The following is a 23,690-nucleotide window of genomic DNA, read 5'->3' on the forward strand; positions in this document are numbered from 1 at the left end:
CGGGGGCGTCATGCGATACGCCGAGTGGGCGGCAGTGTAGGAAGTTTGCGGTCGGCGTTCGTGAACGCCGGTCACGCTGCTCTTCCAGTCACGATAACAGTGACGTCAGACGAGCGCCGACATGGCGAACGCATCTGCGCGAAGCGAGCACCGCGATTCTGCCACGTTTCCTCACACGGGCCACAGTTTTTCTTTACCCAGTCACTGTTTACGATGCGAGCGTAAACGAACGGATTCCGACGTAACACGCGGTCCCGTGCTTGGACCTTCGTCTCGGACCGGAGACATTGCCTCTCATGAGAAATGCTCTAACCGACTAAGATACCCGGCAAGACTGACAAAGCGCCCTCACTGCTGTAATTCTCGCAGTAGCTCACTCCTACCTCCGTTGCTCACTGAAGTAAAGGTTCGGGGTTCGAAACCCGGCGAGAGACAGTCTTACTTTGTCACGAAATTTCGAATCAGGGCACGGTCAGCTGCAGATTGAAATATCCATTCTGGCTAAGCTACTTAGTTTTTGTTATTCACAAATGTACTGACCGTGTTTGGTGGACTTACAATCTCATGACCAGTCATTCGAAATCCTTTAACCGTCAAATTACACAAAATGCTATCAAGACATTTGTGAACAGTGAAGTGTTTTGCAAACAGATAGCGTGCTTCAGTTTGACAATGTCAAATTTATCCAATTAGGACGAGACGCGTGCACATTTTAAGCTTTATTACACGAGATAGAAACTAACAGCTCACGTTTATCCTCGATATCAACCCAGTAGTGTTCCACTTTTAACACTAGCCAACGTGAAAACTCAAGATCGCGTAACTCCGAATTATGAGCAACAGGAGGGCGCAATCCTGAAATAATTTAGTTTACTGGACCAAACACACAGTTGAATCACAATTTTATGACTACATTCGAGGTGTGACGTCTACTGCGCATACCTCATAGAATTAGTCACGTTATGTACACTCGCTAAGTTGGTATACAGGACAGATTGGCACACCACTGCAAGCATTTCCCTAACTCCTGTTGTTGACAGAGCCACAGTCTATCCGAATCGCCAAAATGAATTATTCTTTCCAGACACTGTGACAGCACAGTCACGTAGACAAAAGGAACCATGTGGTTAATTAGATTCGTGAGAACGGGTAAACACCCGTCCTGAAAACTGCGGGGTCCCCGTGGCTCAAGTCTGACGTAAATGGCGACAGTAAATTATGCTACAGAGGAAAATATCATAGACCGCACTGGAATAGAAGCACGCGACTTCTACAACAGAAAGAAGAGTAGGAAATACGGAACACGTTTTACGCTCGTCAGTAGACCTTTCCAGGGAACAAAATTGAACTTCAGGAACCAATATGGTTACCAGAGTAGAAAATCTATGAAACTCCGCCTACCGCTTTCGTCGATGAGACACAGTGCCACTGGATAATGGCAGTGCGTGTGCCTAGCCTTCGGAATTCGATACAATCTTCTGCTGCCCTCTCGAGAACGAAGTACGAGATTACGAAATATCGGATCATCTTTGTTTTCATGCGACGTCCTATGTCGATGGAAAGAAACGGTTTGTTTCGTGTCACAAACAGAATTACCTTTAAGGCATAATTGTACGCGCCTATCCGTAGTGTGATCCCAAATTAGTCTACTGCGATACTAGTTTTATCGACGTATACTTGCAGGGACCGTAAAACATTGACGCTTTCCATCAACACATGGCGTCATACGAAGTATGTGATGAGCATAATTCGTCTGGGCTGACAAACTACGCTTTGCGAAAACGAAATCGCAAATATCTGCCGAACGTGTGGGAAAATGTGCCTCAGGAATCTTAGAAAGGACACCGGGATATACAGGCTGATTCAGCTGCCCCTGTGGAACCCGCAATGCAATGTCATATCTGGCCTTCAAAAGCCACAAGCGAGATTTTCATATTCTTTCGCTCGCTATGCGAAAACCATCACTCCTACAGAAGAAATGAACGGGACCTTTTTCTAGGTAATTTAATGTAACTACATTTTATACTGGGATACTTTTTCCCTGGAGGCCGCGGCTTTCGAGTTATTCCAGAAAACAGTGACTTTGAAATGAACCTACAACCCACACGCATCGCTCACCTGTCAGGATTTCTTCTATCTTGTTCGTGGGTCAAAACTTCCACCACTGTAAAAAAATTTCCGACTACACGAACCACTCCCCATATTCGACCTTTTTTGGTCTCTAGTAATTGGGCTGTTAGGCCACCAGCATAGTTGGCTATTCCGTTAACATTATTAATTTCAACGTGCCCGTGAGGGTACTGTAAGAGAAACGACTTTTGCAAACGTTACGACAAAACTATTTACATTGACTATCCGATCCATTCTTAACGCTTACAAGCACAGTAGTTTCGTAGTCACAAGGACTGATGAATACAACATTGTAACTCTATTTAATGCTGTTCAGATTCACACTATTGTTAGGTAACATTTACACAAAGATCAATTTCACCGTTTGTAAGTGATCGACTAAGCCTGTGGCGCAATAAGGCCAGTCAACGAAGACCAAAAAGGGTCGAATGTGGGAAATAATTGGTGCAGTCGCAAGTTTTTGTACAGTCGTAGAAAGGAGTGCGAGGAACAACGTACTAGAAACCCTGACCGGTGGGGGCTGAATGCGGCAGTGGGATTGCGCTTGAGGGCCACTCTTATACGTTTTTCTTGAATAACTCGAAAACAGTGGCCTCCAGCGAAAACGTATCCCAGTACAAGATGTAACTACATTAAATTTCCTACAAAACGATTTTTTTTTAAGCACTAGCACTTCGCACGTAGCGAGCGACAGAATATGAGAATCTCGCGCGTCGGTTTTGAAGGCGTTGCATAAAACGACATCGGAAAGGGCAGCTGAATCACCCTGTATTGGGGGATGGTGTTGTTGTGTATAACAATGTCGCAATGTACGAAAATCTTAGCGAAACATAGGAGTATTTGCTGAGGATCGACACGTGATGCAAGAACTCTCGATATTAATAAATGCAACGAATTGGGAGTAAGAAGGGCAGCAGTTATTGTTCGATTACGCTGTTGTTGATGAATCACCGAGACAGTAACTATGAAATACCTTTGAGTAACCATAATGAGCGACCTAAAATTAGCACACGACAGACTGAAATTCGTTTGAAGGGTCCTAAAGAAGAGTAATTCAGCAACGAAATTATCGAGCACTGCTCGTCAGCCTGTGACCAATATGCCTGGCAGGATTAACAGATGCGGTAGAGAAGGCTAAAGGAGGGGCGCCGCTTCACCTGCGACCCGCTTAAGCAGATGTGGTCATCAAACTCCAGTGGTGGACGCTACACGAGAAGGGGAATTTAGCACGTAGTGCTTTGCTGCTGAAACTCTGGGAGCGTACCTTAGTGGAAGAGCTAAGCAACGTCGTGTTTCCTCCCACATACATCGCGCGAAACGACCGTGACTGGGTGATAAAAGGAGTCAGAGCCCAGTCGAAGACTTTCCAGTCCTCGTTCCCGCTTACAGCACGCCTTTCTCAAACGTAACAGGAAAAAGAGAGACAACAGTGCTACTCAAATACCTCCAGCCACACACCGTAAGGAGTGTAGATGGTTCAAATGGCTCTAAGCACTATGGGACGTAACATCTGAGGTCATCAGTCCCCTAGACTTAGAACTACTTAAAACTAACTAACCTAAGGACATCACACACATCCATGACCGAGGAAGGATTCGAACCTGCGACCGTAGCAGCAGCGCAGTTCCGGACTGAAGCGCCTAGAACCGCTCGGCCACAGCGGCCGGCTAAGGAGTGTGGATACTAATGCAGACACCGGACAATATTTGATGAACTGTGCTGTGAATGAGGGTGTCTGCAGCCAAACTAAAGACGCAGAAGACTCCGCCTTGCGTCCACAGTGTCCAAACTGAACTGCAGATCTTCTCTGACGAATAATATTTTCTGCTTCATTCCACAAATGGACGTGTGCATACGCAGCGATAAATGTTGTAGAATAAACGCTTTGCAACCTCTGCTAGAAGAACACATCTCGGCATCGTCTGGGGAACGTTGTCGTGGTGTTCTGTATCGCCAGCAGGAACAGTGTCTCTCAGCACAACCATGTGCTTGACATGAAACTATACATGTCCGAACACAGCTGAAAGAGCGCGATCAAGACTTTATAAATTACTTCCACGTCACAAACCCTAGAAGTAATGTCTATTGTTCAACCCACGAACGCCATGTAAGCACTTCTTCAAGAAGCAAGACATTTTAACTGCGCACTCACATATATTCGCAAGAAATTGGTCATAAATAATGCATCACAGTTCGAGAAAAACCGTAATGTCAATACCTATAATACGTACTAGATGGAAAAAAGGCGTTTATTACGCATTGTTAAAGCTGTCAGTGGCCAGAAAGGAATTCAATATGCAGCAAGAACAATTTACGTTCATTTGCGCAGTAGAATAAAATGACACGTAGCGAAAAAAAGTTTTAAACCGAATTTAAAATCATTTCTCCTGGACAACTCCTTTTATTCCATCGGACATTTTCTGCTTAAAAACTGGTAGCAACTAAAAAAGAAGAGTAATTACGTGAGTAGGACTAAGAATTAAAAAAAATGGTTCAAATGGCTCTGAGCACTATGGGACTTAACATCTGTGGTCATCAGTCCCCTAGAACGTAGAACTACTTAAACCGAACTAACATAAGGACATCACACACATCAATGCCCGAGGCAGGATTCGAACCTGCGACCGTAGCGGTCGCGCGGTTCCGGACTGAGCGCCTAGAACCGCTCGTCCACCGAGACTAAGAATAATAATGCGTAATCGTGTATACATATCCTGTAAACCGACTCGTTCCACATCATTCCGATAAAAGAATCGTTTAAATAATCTGTGGAACGTCTCACAAAGTTACTTTTAGGACGTACACTATCTGATCATAAGTATCTGGACAACTAAGAGTAAGATACCGCGCGACCACCCTTCGACCTTATGACGGCTTGAATTCTATTGGGCACACTTTCCGTGAGATGTCAGTTTCTGTGGAGGAATGGCAGACAGTTCTCTTTCAAAATCCGAAACCAGAGAGCGCAGTGACGTTGGGGACTGGAGCGAAATCTACATCCTAACTCATGTGTTCCAGAGGGTTAGGTCGGTTTTCTGGGCAGTCCAATCCATTTCACGAACGTCACTGTCCACAGACCACTGCCACGGAACCCCTGCTTTGCGACAGGACGCAGTGTCCTGGTCTCCAAAATACACATCTGCTGAACGCAGTGCATAGGCTCGTGAAACGTGTTCACATCCTTTCGCAGTAAGAGTTTTCTGGACCGCAGTAGCTCCCCCATAACGTAAACCACCACTCCACACTTCGCAGTTGGCACTACAAGTGACAGGTTACGTCCCTCCAGGCATTCGCCAAACGCAACACGTTCCATCGGATTTTCGAAGAGCACAGCGTGATTCATCAGGACGAATCACTCATCTCTAGTCATCTACTGTCCGGTGATGTATTTATACCAACTCCAGCGTCGCTTGACAGTGGCAACAGAAATGTGTGGCTTATGAGGAGCTGCCCAACCGTTGTGGCCCATCCTTTCCAACTTCCGACGAACGGTTATTCTGCTCGCTGGACTGCTGGTAGCGCTTCAGAACTCACGACTGATTTCATCGGTTAATTTACTGTTTCCAGTTCACTCACATTCATACACACACACACACACACACACACACACACACACACACACACACACACACACACACACACGGCTTGTGGGATTCGTTAGGTGGCGCGGGTCTGCCTCTCATGACATCTAGCGGACAATTCCGCATTATTATATAGGGGTGTACGGCTACTTTTAATCAGCTAACGTAACAGCGACTGACTGAATCACTTTCACACCATCTTCTTGCTGCTCGTACCGCAGAATGCGGGTGTTTTGGATACTATTAAGTTTCTTAGAAGATGTCCTACATAAAATATACGCCGTCGAATTGCAAATAATTTAGCACTGTGATACGTGAATCTCTTTTATAACTGTTCCTCCATTCTTTTGAATGTGTGGCAACGCATAATTTATTCATGTGTTTACTCAGAATGTTAGACATTGGGAATACAGCTCAAGCTGAAATATCTGTCTTTCAACCCCTTCCTTGTTTTCAACATCCGCTAGGTACTAACAGCTACGTTACTGTGTAAAGTGGAGGTAGTGCCAGGAGGAGAGCTGAACGTGACATGGTGGGCTGGCAGTACGCACAGCCCAATGTCACGCGAAATGTGGGACGTCGAGTTGCTAACACGATAACCTGGCAAGCCTTGACCGACACTTGAAGTGACGCAGCACACGTAGCACGGAACCTGTTCGGGTCCATGTATTGGACGATTGCACTCCGGATTACGCGGGTTAATTTTGACCAGGCAGTTACAGTCTGGCCTAGGAAACAAACTGCAACGAAATTACCTTCAGCGAGACGTGCGTTCGTCATCTCTTTCTGCTTATAACTGTTTCGGTCATATATTTCGCTAAAATTAAAATTTTGTACCTCAATACAGGTACACGAAGAGATCGTTGAATCGGTACAGTGCGTCGATTTCTGCTTGTGCTGTAGTTACGAGCACTGAAAGCCTATCACACGTTATATATCGAGCACAATACTTTGTCAGTACAGACTTCAGAGTCAGTACAGTACCGTTCTCACCAATTCCTCTGGCGCTTTCAGATTCACTCGAATTCTGCTATAATTTGAAAATCACGCATAATTTACCCTACTGTACAATGGAAGTAAGACGACTTATGCTTCACAAAATATTAGAAGTGCAGTCTGGAAAAAAGTACTTTCATCACGTTAACCTCCATGTAATCACCACCGTTACCAATACCTTTTGTGAGTCTAGGTTAGACTCACTTAAATGTCCCACAAGAGTTTCGCCTATCTCTCTGCCACTTTTGTCACATCCTGCATGGCAATCATCCAACTTCGGAAGCCAAAGCAACGAAGCCATGTCACAGTTTAACGTTCCATCGGCAGCCAGATCGCCGCAGATATTGAAGAAATACGAGAGGAGAAATCAGAAGACGCCTAACAAGAGCATCCCACCCAATGTTCACATGAAGTCGCTTTGGAAAACCTTGTAAAATCAGAATCAGAATGGTGTTGTGGGCCAAGTTGCACCCCAGTTCAAGGTAATGCTCCACCAGCTTGCGAAAACGTATAAGACCGGGCGTGAAGGGTGAATGCGCTATGACTAATGGAAGGACTCGAATCTCCGGCGGGAGGGGGACCGCGCAGTCCGTGACAGGACGCCTCAAACCGCGCGGCCGCGTTGCAGCAAGTATTGTCCTGCAGTCAGCAACATTTTGTCCACATTCCTCAGCAATATTTTTACATAACTGTCAAAACATTTAGGTAACTATCCTTGTAGTTCTTTCAGGGCCAAAATGAATTCTTCATACCTCGTGTTTTGTATAATGCCAGTGAACGTACGGATCTGGACTGTGTTTGTCAGTTCTTTCTATAACACGATTTTCTTTTTAAATGCATTCCCATCAAACTATTTTGAAGTTTTCCTCACCTTTCAGTGTCTTACTGTGGGCAGCGTGCACTCAGGTCACTTAAAACGCGAGGGCTACAATCCACTCCGGATATTTTGATATTCGTTCCTCCACGTCATTTTTCTCCATAAATTCAACAAGGGCGAGTTCTACATAAACATATTGTGCAGGCATGCACCTTGACTCAACCAACATATTTTTAGTATTACATAAAGTCTCCATAAACTTCGTTCAGTTCTATCGAAAGCTATTGCAACTGCCAATGGAATGATTCGTGCAACTACAGAAATTTTAATATTCTAACACTGATTTGCATGCATGCAAATTTCGCACAACTTGCTTCTTGACACAATGACAATGAATCCCGCATGTTTATCGTTTTATTTCTGTGTCAACTAAATCCTTAAATTCTTTCTGCATGATACTGTAATATATCGTTCCACAACAAATTGCAGCACTCGTTGCTTGTGCGACTGCATAATACAAAGGGTGATCAAAAACAGTCTGAAACGCTTTTAAGGATGTGCAGAGTAGGTTGAGCTGAGTATAGTTAAGAAAAAAAAATGAATACGTTGGACCGTTTCCCAGTTAGTCAGCACTGAAGTTAGCCAATGAGGCCGTAGCGTGCGCAAATTCAAGCGGCCCGACAGAGACGGTGTCGCCAACGTGTTCTTCGTTTGATTTCGTAAAGCCGAACACGAGAGCAATACAAGAATTGGACGTGGGTAGTAACGATCGAACTCAAACGAAAGGCCGAGCACACGCGTGCGCTATCCTCTACGCTGTAACAACAACTGACGCTAGCTGTGTCTGGCGGGCCGCCTGATTAAGCGTGTGCAACGGCCTGATTGGCTAACTTCCGATGCCAGTTATCTCTGAAACGACACAACGTATGGTTGGTTGGTTTGCAGGACGGGACCAAACAGCGCGGTCATCGGTCCAATCGGATTAGGGATGGAAGTCGGCCGTGCCCTGTTAAAGGAACCATCCCGGCATTTGTCTGAAGCGATTTAGGGAAGTCACAGAAAACCTAAATCAGGATGGCCGGACGTAGGGTTTGAACCGTCGTCCTTCCGTATGCGAGTCCTGTCTGCTAACCGCTGCTCCACCTCGCTCGGTCGCAACGTATGGAATTTTTTTAAACAATTCTTTCTGAGCGTAACCTAACCTGTAACACCCATCCAGCTCTTTCTAACTACCTTGTATACTGAAAAGTCGCATCCGTCTCTTCTGTTATTCCAGTTCTTTTCTAAGGGCTTGTGACGACAGATCGCGAGATTCCCTCTTTTTGAGCAAAAAGCTACTGGACTTGTGAACGTCCTTCATACCATGAACAAATAGCGAAAGGTAACCTGCGTTGACACCGCGATTCTACCGAACTGAAGAGAACTGTGCCGGCCGAAAAATAACGCATCGCAATGCTAGATTAAACGTCGCGTTCTGCCAAGAACGGCCGAGCAGAGCCGAGGAAGGCCGACCCCTGGCCCTCAATCGGTTCAGAACGCCGTGGCCTGCCTGCTATAAGCGACACAGCAACCGTCACTTTTTATGGAGTTATCTATGCCGAGGGGAAACAGAAGAAATCGAAAGGAGAGAAGCGTGTTCCGTTACAGGTTTGTTCAGGAAGCACGAAAGCGTCACGTAGATGCTCAGGCAACTGAAGCAGCAGAAGTTGCAAGAAATGCGTTCTGCATCACGGTGAGATTTACTGATTAAGTTCCCACAGAGTACAGTCCTAGAAGAGTCAGCCAAGATATTGCTTCCTCCTTCGTATGTCTCGCAAAAAGATCTTGAAGATAAAACCAGTAGTATACAAATGATCCTTCGCCACGCACCGTAAGGTGGCTGGCAGAGTACAGTTGTAGATGACGCGTTTTGAGGACATGGTGAATGCTGCTTGCAGCAGCGCTTCAGTGTCCGCCTCGATAGCTCAGAGGTCAGCGCGACGTAATACCATGCTAAGGGGCCCGGATTCGATTCCCAGCTGGGTCGGAGATTTTCTTTGCTCAGAGACTGTGTATGCACTGCGGCAAGACCTTTGCGTCTCATTTGTCAGGAGAATAAAAAATGCATCTCTTTTTCTATGTAACGTATTTGTATCCAAAACATTGAGAAGCTATTCCGATGGCACCGAATTATGCTGCCCACGTCACCACTGGAAAAAACTGCACAGTTTACAAAATAATTTATTAAGAACGTTCTAAGAGCTATAATAGGAAACTGACTGGTTTCAAGTGGCAAGAAAACAGTTTTCGTTTCGAGAGTAATCAATACATAGGCTCTACGTTTTGCTTGTGACACTGCAAATACAGAAATACATTAGAGATATTTGAACTAGTACAATTGTATTCAACTAGAACTGTAGTGAACAATCATTTCTCATATTATTTACTTCTAAATTTCTTTACAAAAGAACAACAAAAATATTGGATGAAAAAGCTCTCCCAGTATTGACTCAAGTCTTGGGAAAAAATGTCGCGACGTTTAGTGTAAAACTCCGTGTGTTGAGGAAGAAATGGCGATGTCGTGAAAACGTCTTCCTGTTATGCAACTGATAAACATGGATGGTCCCTTAGATGAAGGATGGCATACGTCTCCTATAGTTTTCCGCTTTTGAATATATTGACAATTTTCCAGTCTGTTTCAGATTAAGAAACTGTACGTCATCTGTAAAGTCTTCGCAATTTCATTAACTAAGAGTTAAGCTTGATTTTTACTTATGTATTCGTAGTCGGTTTTCTTCGTGGTTTGGTAAGATCTGCCACGAATTCGTATCTTGTGCCAATTACGTTACCTCAGAGTAGCGCGTAGATCCAGCGTCCTGACTAATTTGCTGCATATATTCCTATCCTATGCACCACATCTGCATATAGTATCGCAGTCCACGCTACTATGATCCAAAAGCGCATGCTCAGTAATGTCTTCCTTAAATTAAGTGCTATGTGCTCTAGACTTCTTTTAGTGAGGAATGGTGTCTCTTCCCGTACTAGTCTGCTTTTTGTATCATCCTTTCTTCGTCCGTCATGCGTCATTTTGTTTCGAAGAGAATTCGTCCACCTCGCCTACGACGCGACCCCAATTTTGACGTTAGGTACATCGCTAATGTCGCCCCTGCTTTTATTTACTGACAACCCATATTTCTACTCAGTAGACTGTTCATCGCATTCATCACCTTCTGTAACATTACCTCATTTTCAAGGGGAACAGAAATGTCCTCAGCGAATCTTGTATATACTTCCTTAATTCTGCTTCTGAACCCCTCTCGTTTCCTTCCTTGCTTCTTCGTTGCAGTCATCAGACGAAACGGCACAGACTGCATGTCCGCCTCACGCCCTTTTTAATCCGAGCATTTTTCTTTTGGTCTTCATTTCTTTTAGTCCCCTTTTGGTACTTGTAAACATTGTGTATTATTTTTCTTTTCCTATATATCTATTTTTATGAGGAATTCAAACAATTTACACTATTGTGTTGTCGAATGCCTTCCTTTAGGTCGATAAATCGTATGGAAGTTTCTTGATTTCCGTAAGTATTGCTTGCATTATCAGGGCCAAAGTCTGACTCGTCTCTCCAGAGCCTTGCCTTTCCTAAGCCCGTACTGGCCGCCACGGAACAGATCGTCAGTTTTTTTTTCCAGTCCTCTGTGCACTGCTCTTGTCTGCAGCTGTAATGTGAGAGTTGTATTAACGGCACTGGACGAGGGTTGGCTGTATCTCCTGGACGCGAGAAGAGATTCGTTTGGAGTCGCGGCTCTCGCAACGGACCCGGGGACTGCCTCGAAGCGGCACTTCACGGGACAACGAGCACCCAAAGAGGTGCATCAAACATTGAAAGCTCCCGCGGGGGTTGCGTCAAGGCGGCCACTGCAACTGCCTCGCTCTCTGTAGAGGGAGGGAAGGAGAGAAAGAGATAGATAGAGAGAGAGAGAGAGAGAGAGAGAGAGAGAGAGAGAGAGAGAGAGAGAGTGTGTGTGTGTGTGTGTGTGTGTGGACCAGGTCCACAGAGCACTCGTTAGCTTCGCAAGGAATCTGCTCGGATTCCACTCGTGCCATAAAAACGTTCTCCGGATTCCGCTCACGCCGACTGCGTAAAGCCGCACCAACTTTCCCCACAGAATACACTCTCGTGTAGTCGCCTTGCTCGCTCACCTAGTCTCATCGCACCGACTGCACACGTCGCCCGCGCAACACGAGTGGTAACAAAAGTTTTAATTATGGCTTCTAAAAAGTGAAGTTACGTAATTATTTGTTTGTTTTCTGCTTGTCGTTCCCAGATACTTGTCCGTAGTCCAAGTACACACTGAAATGGCCGCCCGCAGAAGCGTAGCACGCCGCTACAATAGCGGAAACAAAATTGCGCAAACCCATCTTCGCTTTATCAATGAGCTGCGCCATTTTGTCTCTGCTACTCTAGCAGAGTGCTACGGTACTGTGCGGCGGACATTTCAGTGTGTTCTTGGACTACGGACATGTACTTAGAAACTAGAAACCAATAATTAGGTAACTTTATTTTTTCGAAGTGATAATTAAAACTTTCACTACTACCAATATGATGGAAGCAGTAAAATCGTTTTACACTCTCGCGAAAGGATTTTCTGCGTTCACTCAGAAGATTTTTGGGAAAAGAATGTCACTTGTCTTCTCAAGACGCACACACAAGAGCGCTGTGCATATTTTTCAAGGAGAAACTATTGGTATGCTGCGGAAATGCTCAGGGTGAGGCACAGGCGCAAAAACAGTAAAGTTCAGATCAGTGTTACGCATCACGATCCATTCATATTTGCAATGTTGTTGGCGGAGAGTGTAAGTGAGCTCACTAAATTTGTCTACAGAAGTCATCAGTCAATAGTCGGACGTATTGTTTACTGGCTTAACCGAGTTCCACACTTTGGTAATTTTTAATAGCCTTGATCTTTAGCAATGGCTGCATCAGAACATAATAGGCGTGGAAATCGGCTGAGTTCCCCGCTATGAGCAGCAGTCAAACGAAACCTGAACACCCACCACAACGGAACCTCGGAATAGTCCCATTCGAAAGTAGTCGCCACACTCGGCAAGACATTCGAACCACTGGGAGACGAGAGGATGAATTCCTGTATCGTAGAACACAGTTGGTCGCTGACATACGAACAACTGCACACTCTCTTGCATGTCCTGATTCGACTGAAACAGACGCGACGCGTGTCTTTCTACAAGTCGCCAAAGATCAGAAAATCACAAGGTCGAAGTTCCAGGCTGTATGGAGCACATGTTGCAATGTTTTCCAACCCAATCGCTGAAACGCGGCCTTTGTCCGGTTGGCACTGTGAGGGCAGTTATTGTGTAACCAGACGATTCCGTCAGACAGCCGAGGGCACTTGGCAAAGCGAACACTAGAAGCATCTCACATCTCCCCAACCAAAGAAACCCAAAGCGGCAAGATCGTGCTGAGGGATTAGTGTGGGGGGGGAGGGGGGGGTGCGCCCAACTACCGATCTGAGACACTCACCGATTTCGACACTAGGTTAAGATAGGTTAGACGTAGGATAAGCTAGGATAGAAACCATTAGTATAGTGCTGCAGCGAACTACAACTCCGGCCAGCCCGGTGCCAGGGGCACGTTCACCGGGATTAGCTCGGTGAACAGGGCCAACAACGTAGGTTTATACTACGCTGGCACGTTTGTAACGCTGCAGGTAGAAGTAGCTTAGCATAAGCAGAATAAAACAACATAGGAAGATAAACAGTAGTGCCCATAGTGAGAGCAATAGAAAACTAATATAGAGTAAGCTGTAGTACTAACACCAAACTGTATCAACTAGGACCCACTAATTGCGTAAGGTGGTGGGTTGATATGTATCATATATATATTGAGAAATAAAGATTTTTTTTAAAAAAAAAGATCGTGCTGACCACCTCCATTGACTGCCGGGGCCCTCTACTCATCGAGTCCATCGAGCGTGGAACCACAATGACTACACGGCGCTACGAAGACAATCTGCAGAAACTGCGATGCGCCATTAAGTCAGAATGCCCAGGAATGCTGTCTGACTATCTCGTTGAGGGTAATGCCCGCCCTCCACACTGCGAATCGGAGGAAGGCTGCGGTTCAGCGATTTGGTTGGGAAGTTCTACAACATCCTCTGAACAGCGTGGGTCTTTCACCGGGTGATTTTCTCATCTTTGGCGACCTGAAGAAAGACATGCGCGGACGTCGGTTTTACTAGGACGAGGAAGTGTGGATGCAGTTGACCTATCAGCGGCTGACTGCTTTCTTCGAAAAAGGAAATGAGTCTCCTCTTGCAGTCAGATAAATGTGTTAACGTGCGTGGCGATTACATTTGAACGTAACCATTCCACGGTCCGTTTGTGGCAGAAGTTTGAGCCCTCATTTCGGACTGCGTTGGTCATTGGCTAAGAGCTATTGAAAATGACTAAAGCGTCAAACCAGATCAACCAATAAACGACATTTGTGTGAGGACTGACTGATTATCTCTGTAGCAGTATCCCGGTCTGGGGTCTTCGACAATCGCCAGCGTTTCTGCGCAGCTGGCGTCTTCAGGAGCGCCGTGCCGGGAACAAAGGCCCGGTGGCGCCGGCGGGCCCTCAGCCGGGGCTGACGCAGCAGCGCGCGCTCTGCAGAGGTCGCCCACGCCGTCTGCCGCCCTTACCACAGGAGACTGCTGCCACTACAAGTGTACTCCACTGCTCCTTTCTCTTCTGTCACACTTTTCAAACACGGCCCACCTCCTTGCTTTTCTCCACTGGCTGCGTAATTACGGCATTTTTACTGCACCTCTACCTTGCTGAAGACTGTTTGCTATGCATCTGAAACCGTACACCGCTGGGCTGTCTTTCGCAACGTTCTCCCCGCTGTTACGTCATTTATTTCCCTCTCAATCTCGTGAATCGGAGCTGAAACAATTTGTTTCTCTCGTCCTATTCTCTGTAGTTTTTATGGTACTTGCGCGAAGTTACGAGTAGCCTGGAGGTAGCAGACTTGTTTGAGAACGTGTAACTGATATTGGTTCAAATGGCTCTGAGCACTATGGGACTTAACGTCTGAGGTCATCAGTCCCCTAGAACTTAGAACTACTTAAACCTAACTGACCTAAGGACATCACACACACATCCATGCTCGAGGCAGGATTCGAACCCGCGACCGTAGCGGTCGCGCGGTTCCAGACTGTAGCACCTAGAACCGCTCGACCACATCGGCCGGCTGATATTGGTGATCTAATAACTTTGTTAATAGCATTTCGAGAAAAAGTGATGTTCGTAACACAGAGCTTCACGCACCCTTGCAAAAAATAGATACGAAAAAAAACTAAGTATTTACTGTTTATTCAAAACTGTAAGATTTATGGAAGCAATAAAATAGCTAACTGGGTAGCTTTTGAAAAAAGAACTATGAGAGACAGAATAATGTATTTGACGATACAGAACTATTTTATTGCGGTGTGCTTGTTTGTGGAATGAAACTTACGAAGGATCATCAACTACGTTCAGAAGTAAAATATTAGTCTTTTAGAAACACCTACCGATATTTTATGTTAATGCAGAATGGACGTAGTTGTCGTTATAGGTATTATGATCATTGGAAAGGTAGATGCACACCTTTGCGGTGTAATTATTCATGCAGAGTCTCTGGAAACAGGGAAGAAGACGTATGAAATGCCCTCATAAGTAGTGACGTCTCCTGCTCAACGTTAAAAATGATTGGATTAAATATGAATTGCAAGAGAAGAAGAAAACTTCGGTGTAGTATACTCTAGAATTTATACAAAGGCACATGATATGACAGGTGGGGGGGAGGGGAGAGGGAGCGGGGGGAGGGAGGGAAAAGAGAGAGAGAGAGAGAGAGAGAGAGAGAGAGAGAGAGAGGGGGGGGGGAGTCGACGTGGAGACTGGATAGGATGCCCATGAGCATTGGCGTATCATCGCGCACTGTATCACGCACGTCCGAAGGAACAGGCACTACAGAGATTACACGCGTCCAGAAACACAGGAAATATATTCACAATTGCGAATATGAACCACGATAGACTATATTTGTACGACGACAGTGAAAGTTTGTGCAGGCCCACTACTCTGACGCGGATTTTGTGCTTTGTGGCGGTCGCGTTAAGCGCTTCGGCTATCCCAGCACGACTTACGTACACACAAAAACTTCCGTAATTCGTCGGCCATGTGTCATATGTGTACTCGTACATCCCATTAATGTTATTCCCGCACAGGGAAGACGTTTTATTTGTAAGTCGCAGGCCTGGTATCGCCCGGTAAGTACGAAATTGTCGTGCCTACGTTGTGAGGAAGTACGATGCAGTGTTCTTCGCACGTGCATGCATGGCTCATATCAGAAACTGCGAAAACATTTCATGTCCTTCACAGCAGCTGCAGTCGCCGCAATGCCTGTTCCTTCAGACACGCGCGCGTGTCCGAAGGAACATTGCATCTTATTTATTCGCCAATACCACGCCCTTCATTCTTCCATATCCTTCCTAGACGGGAGCGTACCTAACGTACGGGTGCAGGTTGCGACACACGGACAACATATGGTGATTCGTCCTCGGATTCGTACCTAAGCGGTTAAGGCAACTGCTCGCGTGAAGAGGGAAAGCCAGGTTAGATTCCCGGTCCGGCACAAATTTATTGACGTCATCCAAATACACAGCCGATGGTAGTTCATCTTCGCAGCTGCGAATACATTCCCGAAAGGAGTTGTTGCTGCTGATTTCCAAGTGAACTGTGAGCAGGAAACTGCATCCAGTGGATATATGGAGTCGAATGCATTGGAGTGCGCCAATGCTGACAGCAACACACTGATGTTAAAAAAAAACTGGTCATCAGGTGACTGGCGTACAGTGTGGTCCGACGAATCGCGATTTTTGCTCCTTTTCGAATGATGCAAAGCGTCGAGCGCATCGGAGGCCTGGTGAGCTTTAAACCGCACTGTATGGCGGATTCACTTCCTGCCATGGAGACATGTTTTTGTATCATGAGTGGAGGCCCACCCATCCAAGTAACCGCGAGTATGACCAAGGATGATTATTTCAACATTATCGGTGGAAATGTACTGCCGTTTATTCTACGTCTTCACGATGAGCATGGTTTGGACACTTCCGTCTTTGAAGATGACGACAGACGCGTCAACAGGGCTGCACGTGAACCGTCCTGATTTGTGGAACGCTCAGCAACTCTACAGCACATCCACTGGCCCGCTAAACAACTGGTCTTAATGACAAAGAAAATGTCTCCGACTATTTGGAACACCTTTTAGACATCACTAAAAGAAACGTCTATGGGATCTCATCATCAATGAGCTGCTTCAGGTGGCTATGGCATAACTGAAGTAACTTGCGGAATCTTCCTTGCCGGACTGAGGGGACTATCAAAGTTATAGGTCGAACACAGTACTACCGCCACGTCTGCTTATGATTGCTGAGCCTCTCGTCAACTCTCTGACGGAATGAACCGATCTAGCAGCAGGCCAATGACTGACAGATCTCTTCCTCCAACGCAGTAAAGTCCGCCAGCGCTCGTATTACCTCGGAAAAATATGTTCTTTGTTGATCTCACGTAAGAACAAAATAAGAAAGGCAATCATTTTTCAATCGCTCCGCATGAGAGTTTGCTTAGTGGGATTACGAGTTGCATCCTGTCGTGCTTTGTTGACTAAATTTGCGAATGACGTGTCTCGCTGAAGTGTGTTATTTTCTTATGAATTTGCAATGTATCACAATTCACACAGGTTGAGCGTGCTTTTCAGGTAGAAGAGAACATCCTCAGTGTGTGTAACTGTTGCAAAGGAACCAGAGACATTTTACTCGTATGAGATGGACCGGGGAAACCAGTACGATACTCATTCCCACCATGATGGAAATTCTTATTTGGGCATGTTGCGTATGTGATTAATACCTCAATTTTAAGAGGAGAGAATAATGGTCAATGTGTGACTATAGCAGGAAGGAGCCCCGGCACGCTCTTCCTTGATGAACAGTTTGGAGGTGGTTCAGCATCTCCATCCTCATTGGAATGGGGAGAATGCACCGTAACAGGCAAGACAGCTCTTCGTGGAAAATAATCAAGTCCTATGCACCTCGACGGCGGAAAAAGAATAATGAAGAATTACATTTTTTTTAAATATTCCGAGCTATTACGCCCTGGTCGAACTAAGTGCTTGGAGAGAACCAACGGTTCATCTCTGAGGAGGACATCTTCCTGGGAAGGGCTACAGCTTCTATGTCTATCCGATTGCAGCAGAAGTTTAATCCCGTCTGCTTCCACACAGAGGGGTGACATCGTATGTTTTCAAAATGCTTGCGCAATTGCACGGGACAAACGGATCCATCAGCTGTTGCAGAACACACTTTGCAGTTAGGAGACTACTAGATTATATTTCACAGGGATTGGGTCGTGATAGCCACGAGCTGATAGTATGATGGGCTATACGCAGAGGTTACTGAAACAGTTAAACACTGCAAGAGTTTTAAGGGGAAGGAGGAGGCTGTGAATGTGAAGGGGATCTGGACTCCGGTGCGATGCGATAGCAACAGTGGAAGAAAATAGTCGAATGCGACCAATTACGCTCGAGTTTCCAAAACAGGACGTGACGCCTCACGGGAGTTAACTCTGACTGCAGTCAGAAGCGAGCTACGGTGTTAAGAGGGATTCTTAGAAGCTACAAACCGCTTGAAGATGTACTTTTCAGATGGGACGAAACGTTGACGTTCTCGAAGAAATTAATCTGACCACGCCATAACAGCCGGCCGATTTCGGTTGAAAAAATGCGGAATTTTTTGTGGGACATCGTGGAATATGGCGTAATCAGATTAATTTCTTCGAGAATGTCAACGTTTCATCCCATCTCCAAACGACATCTTCAATAGGTTTTGTTAAGTTTGGCATTCCCATTAGTGAAGGTTGGCATTTTAGAATAACGAGGAATAGGGCAAAAGTGTCGAGAAATCCTTTTGAAGCTTCAGATGTGATACAGAAGATTGTAACGTATGACGATTCACGTACAGATAATCTGGGTACATAGTTTTTAGATCTAAGTAAATACTCCAATATACTGTTTTGATCTAGGTCTAGGTGGACACACCATACAGTGGCTTGCGGAGAACGTATGAGGGGCGTTCAATAAGTAATGCAACCCATTTTTCCGTCAGCCGATTTCGGTTCAAAAAATTCGGAATATATTGTGGGATTTCGTGGAATATTCGCGCTTCAGCTCCTGTACTTTCATGAAGTTCCGGTATGCGGTGTCACTATACGTAGCTTCGAAAATGACGTCTGCGACGGAGGTGCATTCCAAGCAGAGAGCTGTCACGAGTTTCTTCTGGTGCAAGACCAGAACACGGCAGATATTCATAGGCGCTTGCAGAGTGTTTACGGAGACCTGTCAGTGAACAAAGGCACGGTGAGTCTTCGGGCGGGGCGTCTGTATCATCGTAACAAGGGCGCGCAAACCTGCCAGATCTGCATGTCGGCCGACCGCACACGGTGTGACTCTCGCAATGTTGGAACGTGCGGACACTCTCACTCGAGGTGATCGACAGATCACTCAAACAGCTCGCTGCACAACTGGACTTCTCTGGGTTAGTGCTGAGACACTCCTCCAGCAGCTGGGGAACTCAAAGGTGTGCCCCCGCTGGTGTTCTCGCCGCCTAACATAAGACCACGATCAGCAGGGAAGAGCCCTCTGTGCGGAATGTTTTGCGCGTTACGAGGCTGATCGTGACAATTTGTTGAACATAGGCAACAGGCTGTCAAAGTTTGGTTCATAACTTCGAACTGGAAAGAAATCGGCAATCCAGGAAGTGGTGTCACATCACCTCTCCTCCGAAGGAAAAGGTCGAAGCTGGACTCTCGGCTGGTAAAGCCATTGCGACGGTCTCTGAGATTCTAGAGGGGTTATCCTGTTTGATGTACTCCCTTACTGTGCAACGATCAACTCTGAAGTGTATTGTGCTACCCTCAGGAAACTGAAGAAACGACTTCAGCGTGTTCGTCGCCACGAAAACGCAAACTAACTTCTCCATGTCTGCGGACCCGAGAGGCGCTCACAGGACTTCAACGGACGGATGAGGACATCTACCCTACAGCTCGGACCTCGCAACTTTCGACTTCCATCTGTTTAGCTCAGTGAAGGATGCACTCCGCATGAAACAGTGCGTGGATGACGGGGAGGTTGTTGATGCAGCAAGACGTCGACCAGTAAAGTGGTACCGTGCAGGGATGCAGACCTACCCAGTAAGGGTGCGTAAGGCCGTCACACTGGACGGAGACAATGTCGAAAAATAGGTTTCTGTAGCCAAACAGTGGGGAATAGTACGATGGACTGGAATCCATAATAAAACCAGCCTGCTTTCAGAAAACCGTGTTTTGCACCACTTGTTGAACGCGGAGGATGCAAAGTTCACCCAACCTGGATATGATGTGACGTCATTATGACGTATATACACTTTAGTCGATTAACACACCTATCGACTTTTACGAACGTTCGAGATTCTAAACTGTCGTCAGCTAGTGGTTTGTTTTGACACGTGCGATTCTGATAATAACTCAGTGTGGCAGCGTATATGTATTTCGCCAAAATAAAAGAGCTGGATATTAATAGAAATATTCCTGACCATGGCCTTGAAAACACCACGGACAACACGTTTCGTAAAAAAGTGAAGTCTTCTTATGTCCCGACCAGATTAGATTGTGTGATTGTTGTATTGAACGCTTACGCCGAAAATAATATTTATTCATTATCAATATTTTAGTATGGTTTCATACAATTGGTCTTGTCAGTACATATTAGATTGTAGCAGCACACTCTTGCTGACTTTCTTTTCTTAATTTATATAGCTGAAAGAGAACTCGTGCAAGTTTGTTAGCTAAGTAATTTATATGTCCATACCAAGATAGTCTTTTATCAACCATAATTCCAAGTAATTTTACACTCGGACCGCAGAGACAGGTACCTTAGTGTCCAGTAATGACTGGTGTGTAGAATGACTGAATTTCGAACTTAAAAAGAAAAATATGAGGCAGTGTTGAAGAAAAATCGTCGACCGGAGATGAAATACGAGGGGAAGTGGATTTCTCAATGTAATCTTAAACAAAGGTTAGTGTCTTGACGCATCTAAAGATTTTGGCTGCTGAGTGCTTCTTCTCACCGAGTACGAATAACCGACGCACTTCAGCTGGGTCAGAAGTACATCAATTTCTGCTTGAAATTCACAATAACCACGCAATTGCCCGTCGTCATCGATGCTGAACTCTTTCAGCTTTTCTCTCGTTAATGTCTCGAATGCTGAACACATAATTAGAGACGAGCAAACGAAAAACAACGCACAGGACACAAACACAGTACAATACACGATTTAAACGCAAGGAACGCAAAACACATCTAAACGAATGGCGCAGAGCACAGCGCTACCCTGTCACAACCTCTCGAAAGTTCACAAAAGTGGAATAGTCGATATACGGTTTCTATCGTTTTCGATGTAGCGTGTATACGTCATGACGACGTCACATCGTATCCCAGTCCGGTGAACTTAGCATCCTCCGTTGAACGCCCCCGCAGAGCACGCACCTGTCATGGCGGGTGAAGGAGTGTCCGTGGCTGGGCGTGCGCGGCGAGGGCAGGTCGCGGTCGCAGGCAGCGGCTGCGGCTGCGGAGGCGGCTGGCGCCAGCCGCTCCCTGTCGCGGTCGCCGTGCGGCGTGCACGGCGCGGATTTGGCCACCTGCTGCCCGCTGCAGCCAGACGACCTGCAACACGCCAACACCGCTGCCGTCAACTCGTCGCCTCGTCCCCTTACAGCTTACGCTCGCGAGTGCGAGGTCGCAAGTTCAATAATGTTCATTTGGAGATGTTGTGTTAACAATTTGAAGGAAAAATTTGCTAATAACTCACCACGAGCGTCAGGAGGACGACAGAAAATGAAGGTCCGGGAGGTGCACGAAGGAACCTCCTATGGGATGTAAGTATTACACTTCACATCGTCGACATCCGAGAAATGTTCGAAACAAACCATTAACTTGCACCGCGAACAATGAATGAAAAATGGCGCGCCACAGTGATCACAAACATTCTCACACCATCAAGAGCGAAAGCGAACTCCTCGAGAGTTAGGAACTGTGCAGGAGTTTCAATTAGATATCCACTCAAAGAGCGCATATAGAATCATATTTGTGTAACGGGGTGGTAAGAACTCACGGAATGTGATGGCGTGCAACCGAACTCGAAATATTGATCACCCTCCGTACATCCATGAATCAGTGCCTGTCACTTGGTCTTGCACATGAAGAAGCACCTTGCCGGTCATACGTCAGTAGATGAATAGTTAAAAAAAAACAGGTCGTAAATCTCTATGAAGATTTCGGAAGCTGGTCATACGATATAATAAGTGCACTACTACAGGTGGAAACTATGTCAAAATGTACGGTAAGGTCCAGGATTTCAAGCAAACATAAGGTGGTTGTGAATTTCTTTTTTGTTTCACGCTGAAGGAAAGGAAATAGCAACACCAAAAATAATTCCCTGCGGAGTAATGACATTTCGGGAATAGATTTGTCTAGGTAACATATTTAAGAGATTAACATTGCAAGATCACAGTTTAACAAAAGCGCGAGATAAGGCATTGCAGCCACACGGAATTAGCCAGGCGGTCTTGGGCGCTGCAGTCATGGACCGTGCGGCTACTCCCGGCGGAGGTTCGAGTCCTCCAGTCTGTCGTGGAGCTTATCCTGAAACTGCCTGTCCTTTAAGACGTAGCTGCAAATAGTGGAATAATATGTTTTACAGGCAAGGAAAAAAACATCCAGAGACTAAATTATTCCAATTCTTCCAGGTGCTATGAATTGCAATGTCACACACTTTCCATGAGAGATAATTTGCTGTAAAGGAGTGTGATCTTTATACGCAGATCTCGAATCGAGAAAGAGCAAGTTTTTTGACCAGCTATTGTCAAAAGGGAGTCCTGGTATGTACTTGTTCTCTTATGCCTATTTTTCCAGTCTTGCTTGCTGTGACGTAAATATTCCCAAATGACCTTGTAAAACCAAGTAAACGAGAAACGATCGTAGGGGGCAGAGCACCTCCAACTTTTCGCAGCACAATAAATAACTTTCCAGCAAATTTATCATCCATGTTAGCAGTCGGAATAATTGTACTCGAATCTGTTCAGGCACTGATGTTAGATGAAATTGATACAACTCTCTTGGTACTTCTAATTTCCAGGTTTTCATTCATATCTCTCTTCAAATCTCGAATCGTTGGAGACGAGAACAAATTCCTTGCTCAACGATGGGAATTTTTTTTTTTATCTCAGCTACAAATTTTCGGGCCGATTCCGCAATTTACTGCGCATCGTCAAGTTGACGCTTTGTTTGAAATTTCGTTATCTTACTTCTGCAGCATTGTTTGAAGTTATGCAACTATCCATTGCTTTCCTTTGAATCACTAATCCATGTCGCGTGCAATTTGATATACATAACGTAGTAGGGCCCTATCATGCACATTCTGTATATTGTTTTGAGAATTCTTGAAACGCACAAACAGTAGTTTTTCGTACCAACACGCCTGTCCTCCCTTCAATATCCGTAATTTTTCACATGCACTACACGGTCATATTGCTGCGGACTTATTCCAAATCTGATCATAATTGTTATTTCACTATGCTGCAGATGATCTTCCATATGCTCATTCTCTTTAGTAAACGCTCCTTGGGCAAGTGTCTTTTTACTACGTTTCATTGGGGACAGAATTTGTGGCTACCCGACTAACAAAGATGGTGAACTATATAGCTCGACGCCTATTTCAATGTCACTTTCACATGTTAAGCAAGTATTGTCATATTTCCCATGTAAATTGTCCCGACAGTCAAGCATATAAGACACCATACATTCTAGTGATTCACCTTGCAGAAACGCTGAATTTCATCTGTCCCTTCTTTCTCACTCTGCGAAATTCCTTGGGTGCCTTTCTGAAGAAATGTCAACTGCGGCAACTACTGTTGTAGATATAATTCAATGTTTGCTTTGTTTATCATTGCCATTGCTCTGCTTTGTACCAACACCACTACCACTGTAGCACTGTCGCGAGTTGACTGAACAGTTCAGCTACACTCCACAGCCTCATGCTGTGCTCAGTACTGGATGC

The 23,690-nt window shown here is 45.5% G+C and overlaps 1 protein-coding gene across 3 annotated transcripts in view; it reads right to left on the reverse strand.

Moving 5' to 3' along the window:
* Nucleotides 1-23,690, reverse strand: part of LOC126094665 (GRAM domain-containing protein 2A-like) — a 347,755-nt gene that overhangs the window by 115,493 nt on the left and 208,572 nt on the right. For all 3 annotated transcript variants that reach the window (XM_049909175.1, XM_049909176.1, XM_049909174.1), the window contains one exon: nucleotides 21,122-21,298. In XM_049909175.1, the coding sequence (XP_049765132.1) occupies nucleotides 21,122-21,298 (177 nt within the window). The remainder of the gene's footprint in view (nucleotides 1-21,121; nucleotides 21,299-23,690) is intronic.

This window comes from Schistocerca cancellata, chromosome 8 (genome assembly GCF_023864275.1).
Source record: "Schistocerca cancellata isolate TAMUIC-IGC-003103 chromosome 8, iqSchCanc2.1, whole genome shotgun sequence".
NCBI classification, from domain to species: domain Eukaryota; kingdom Metazoa; phylum Arthropoda; class Insecta; order Orthoptera; family Acrididae; genus Schistocerca; species Schistocerca cancellata.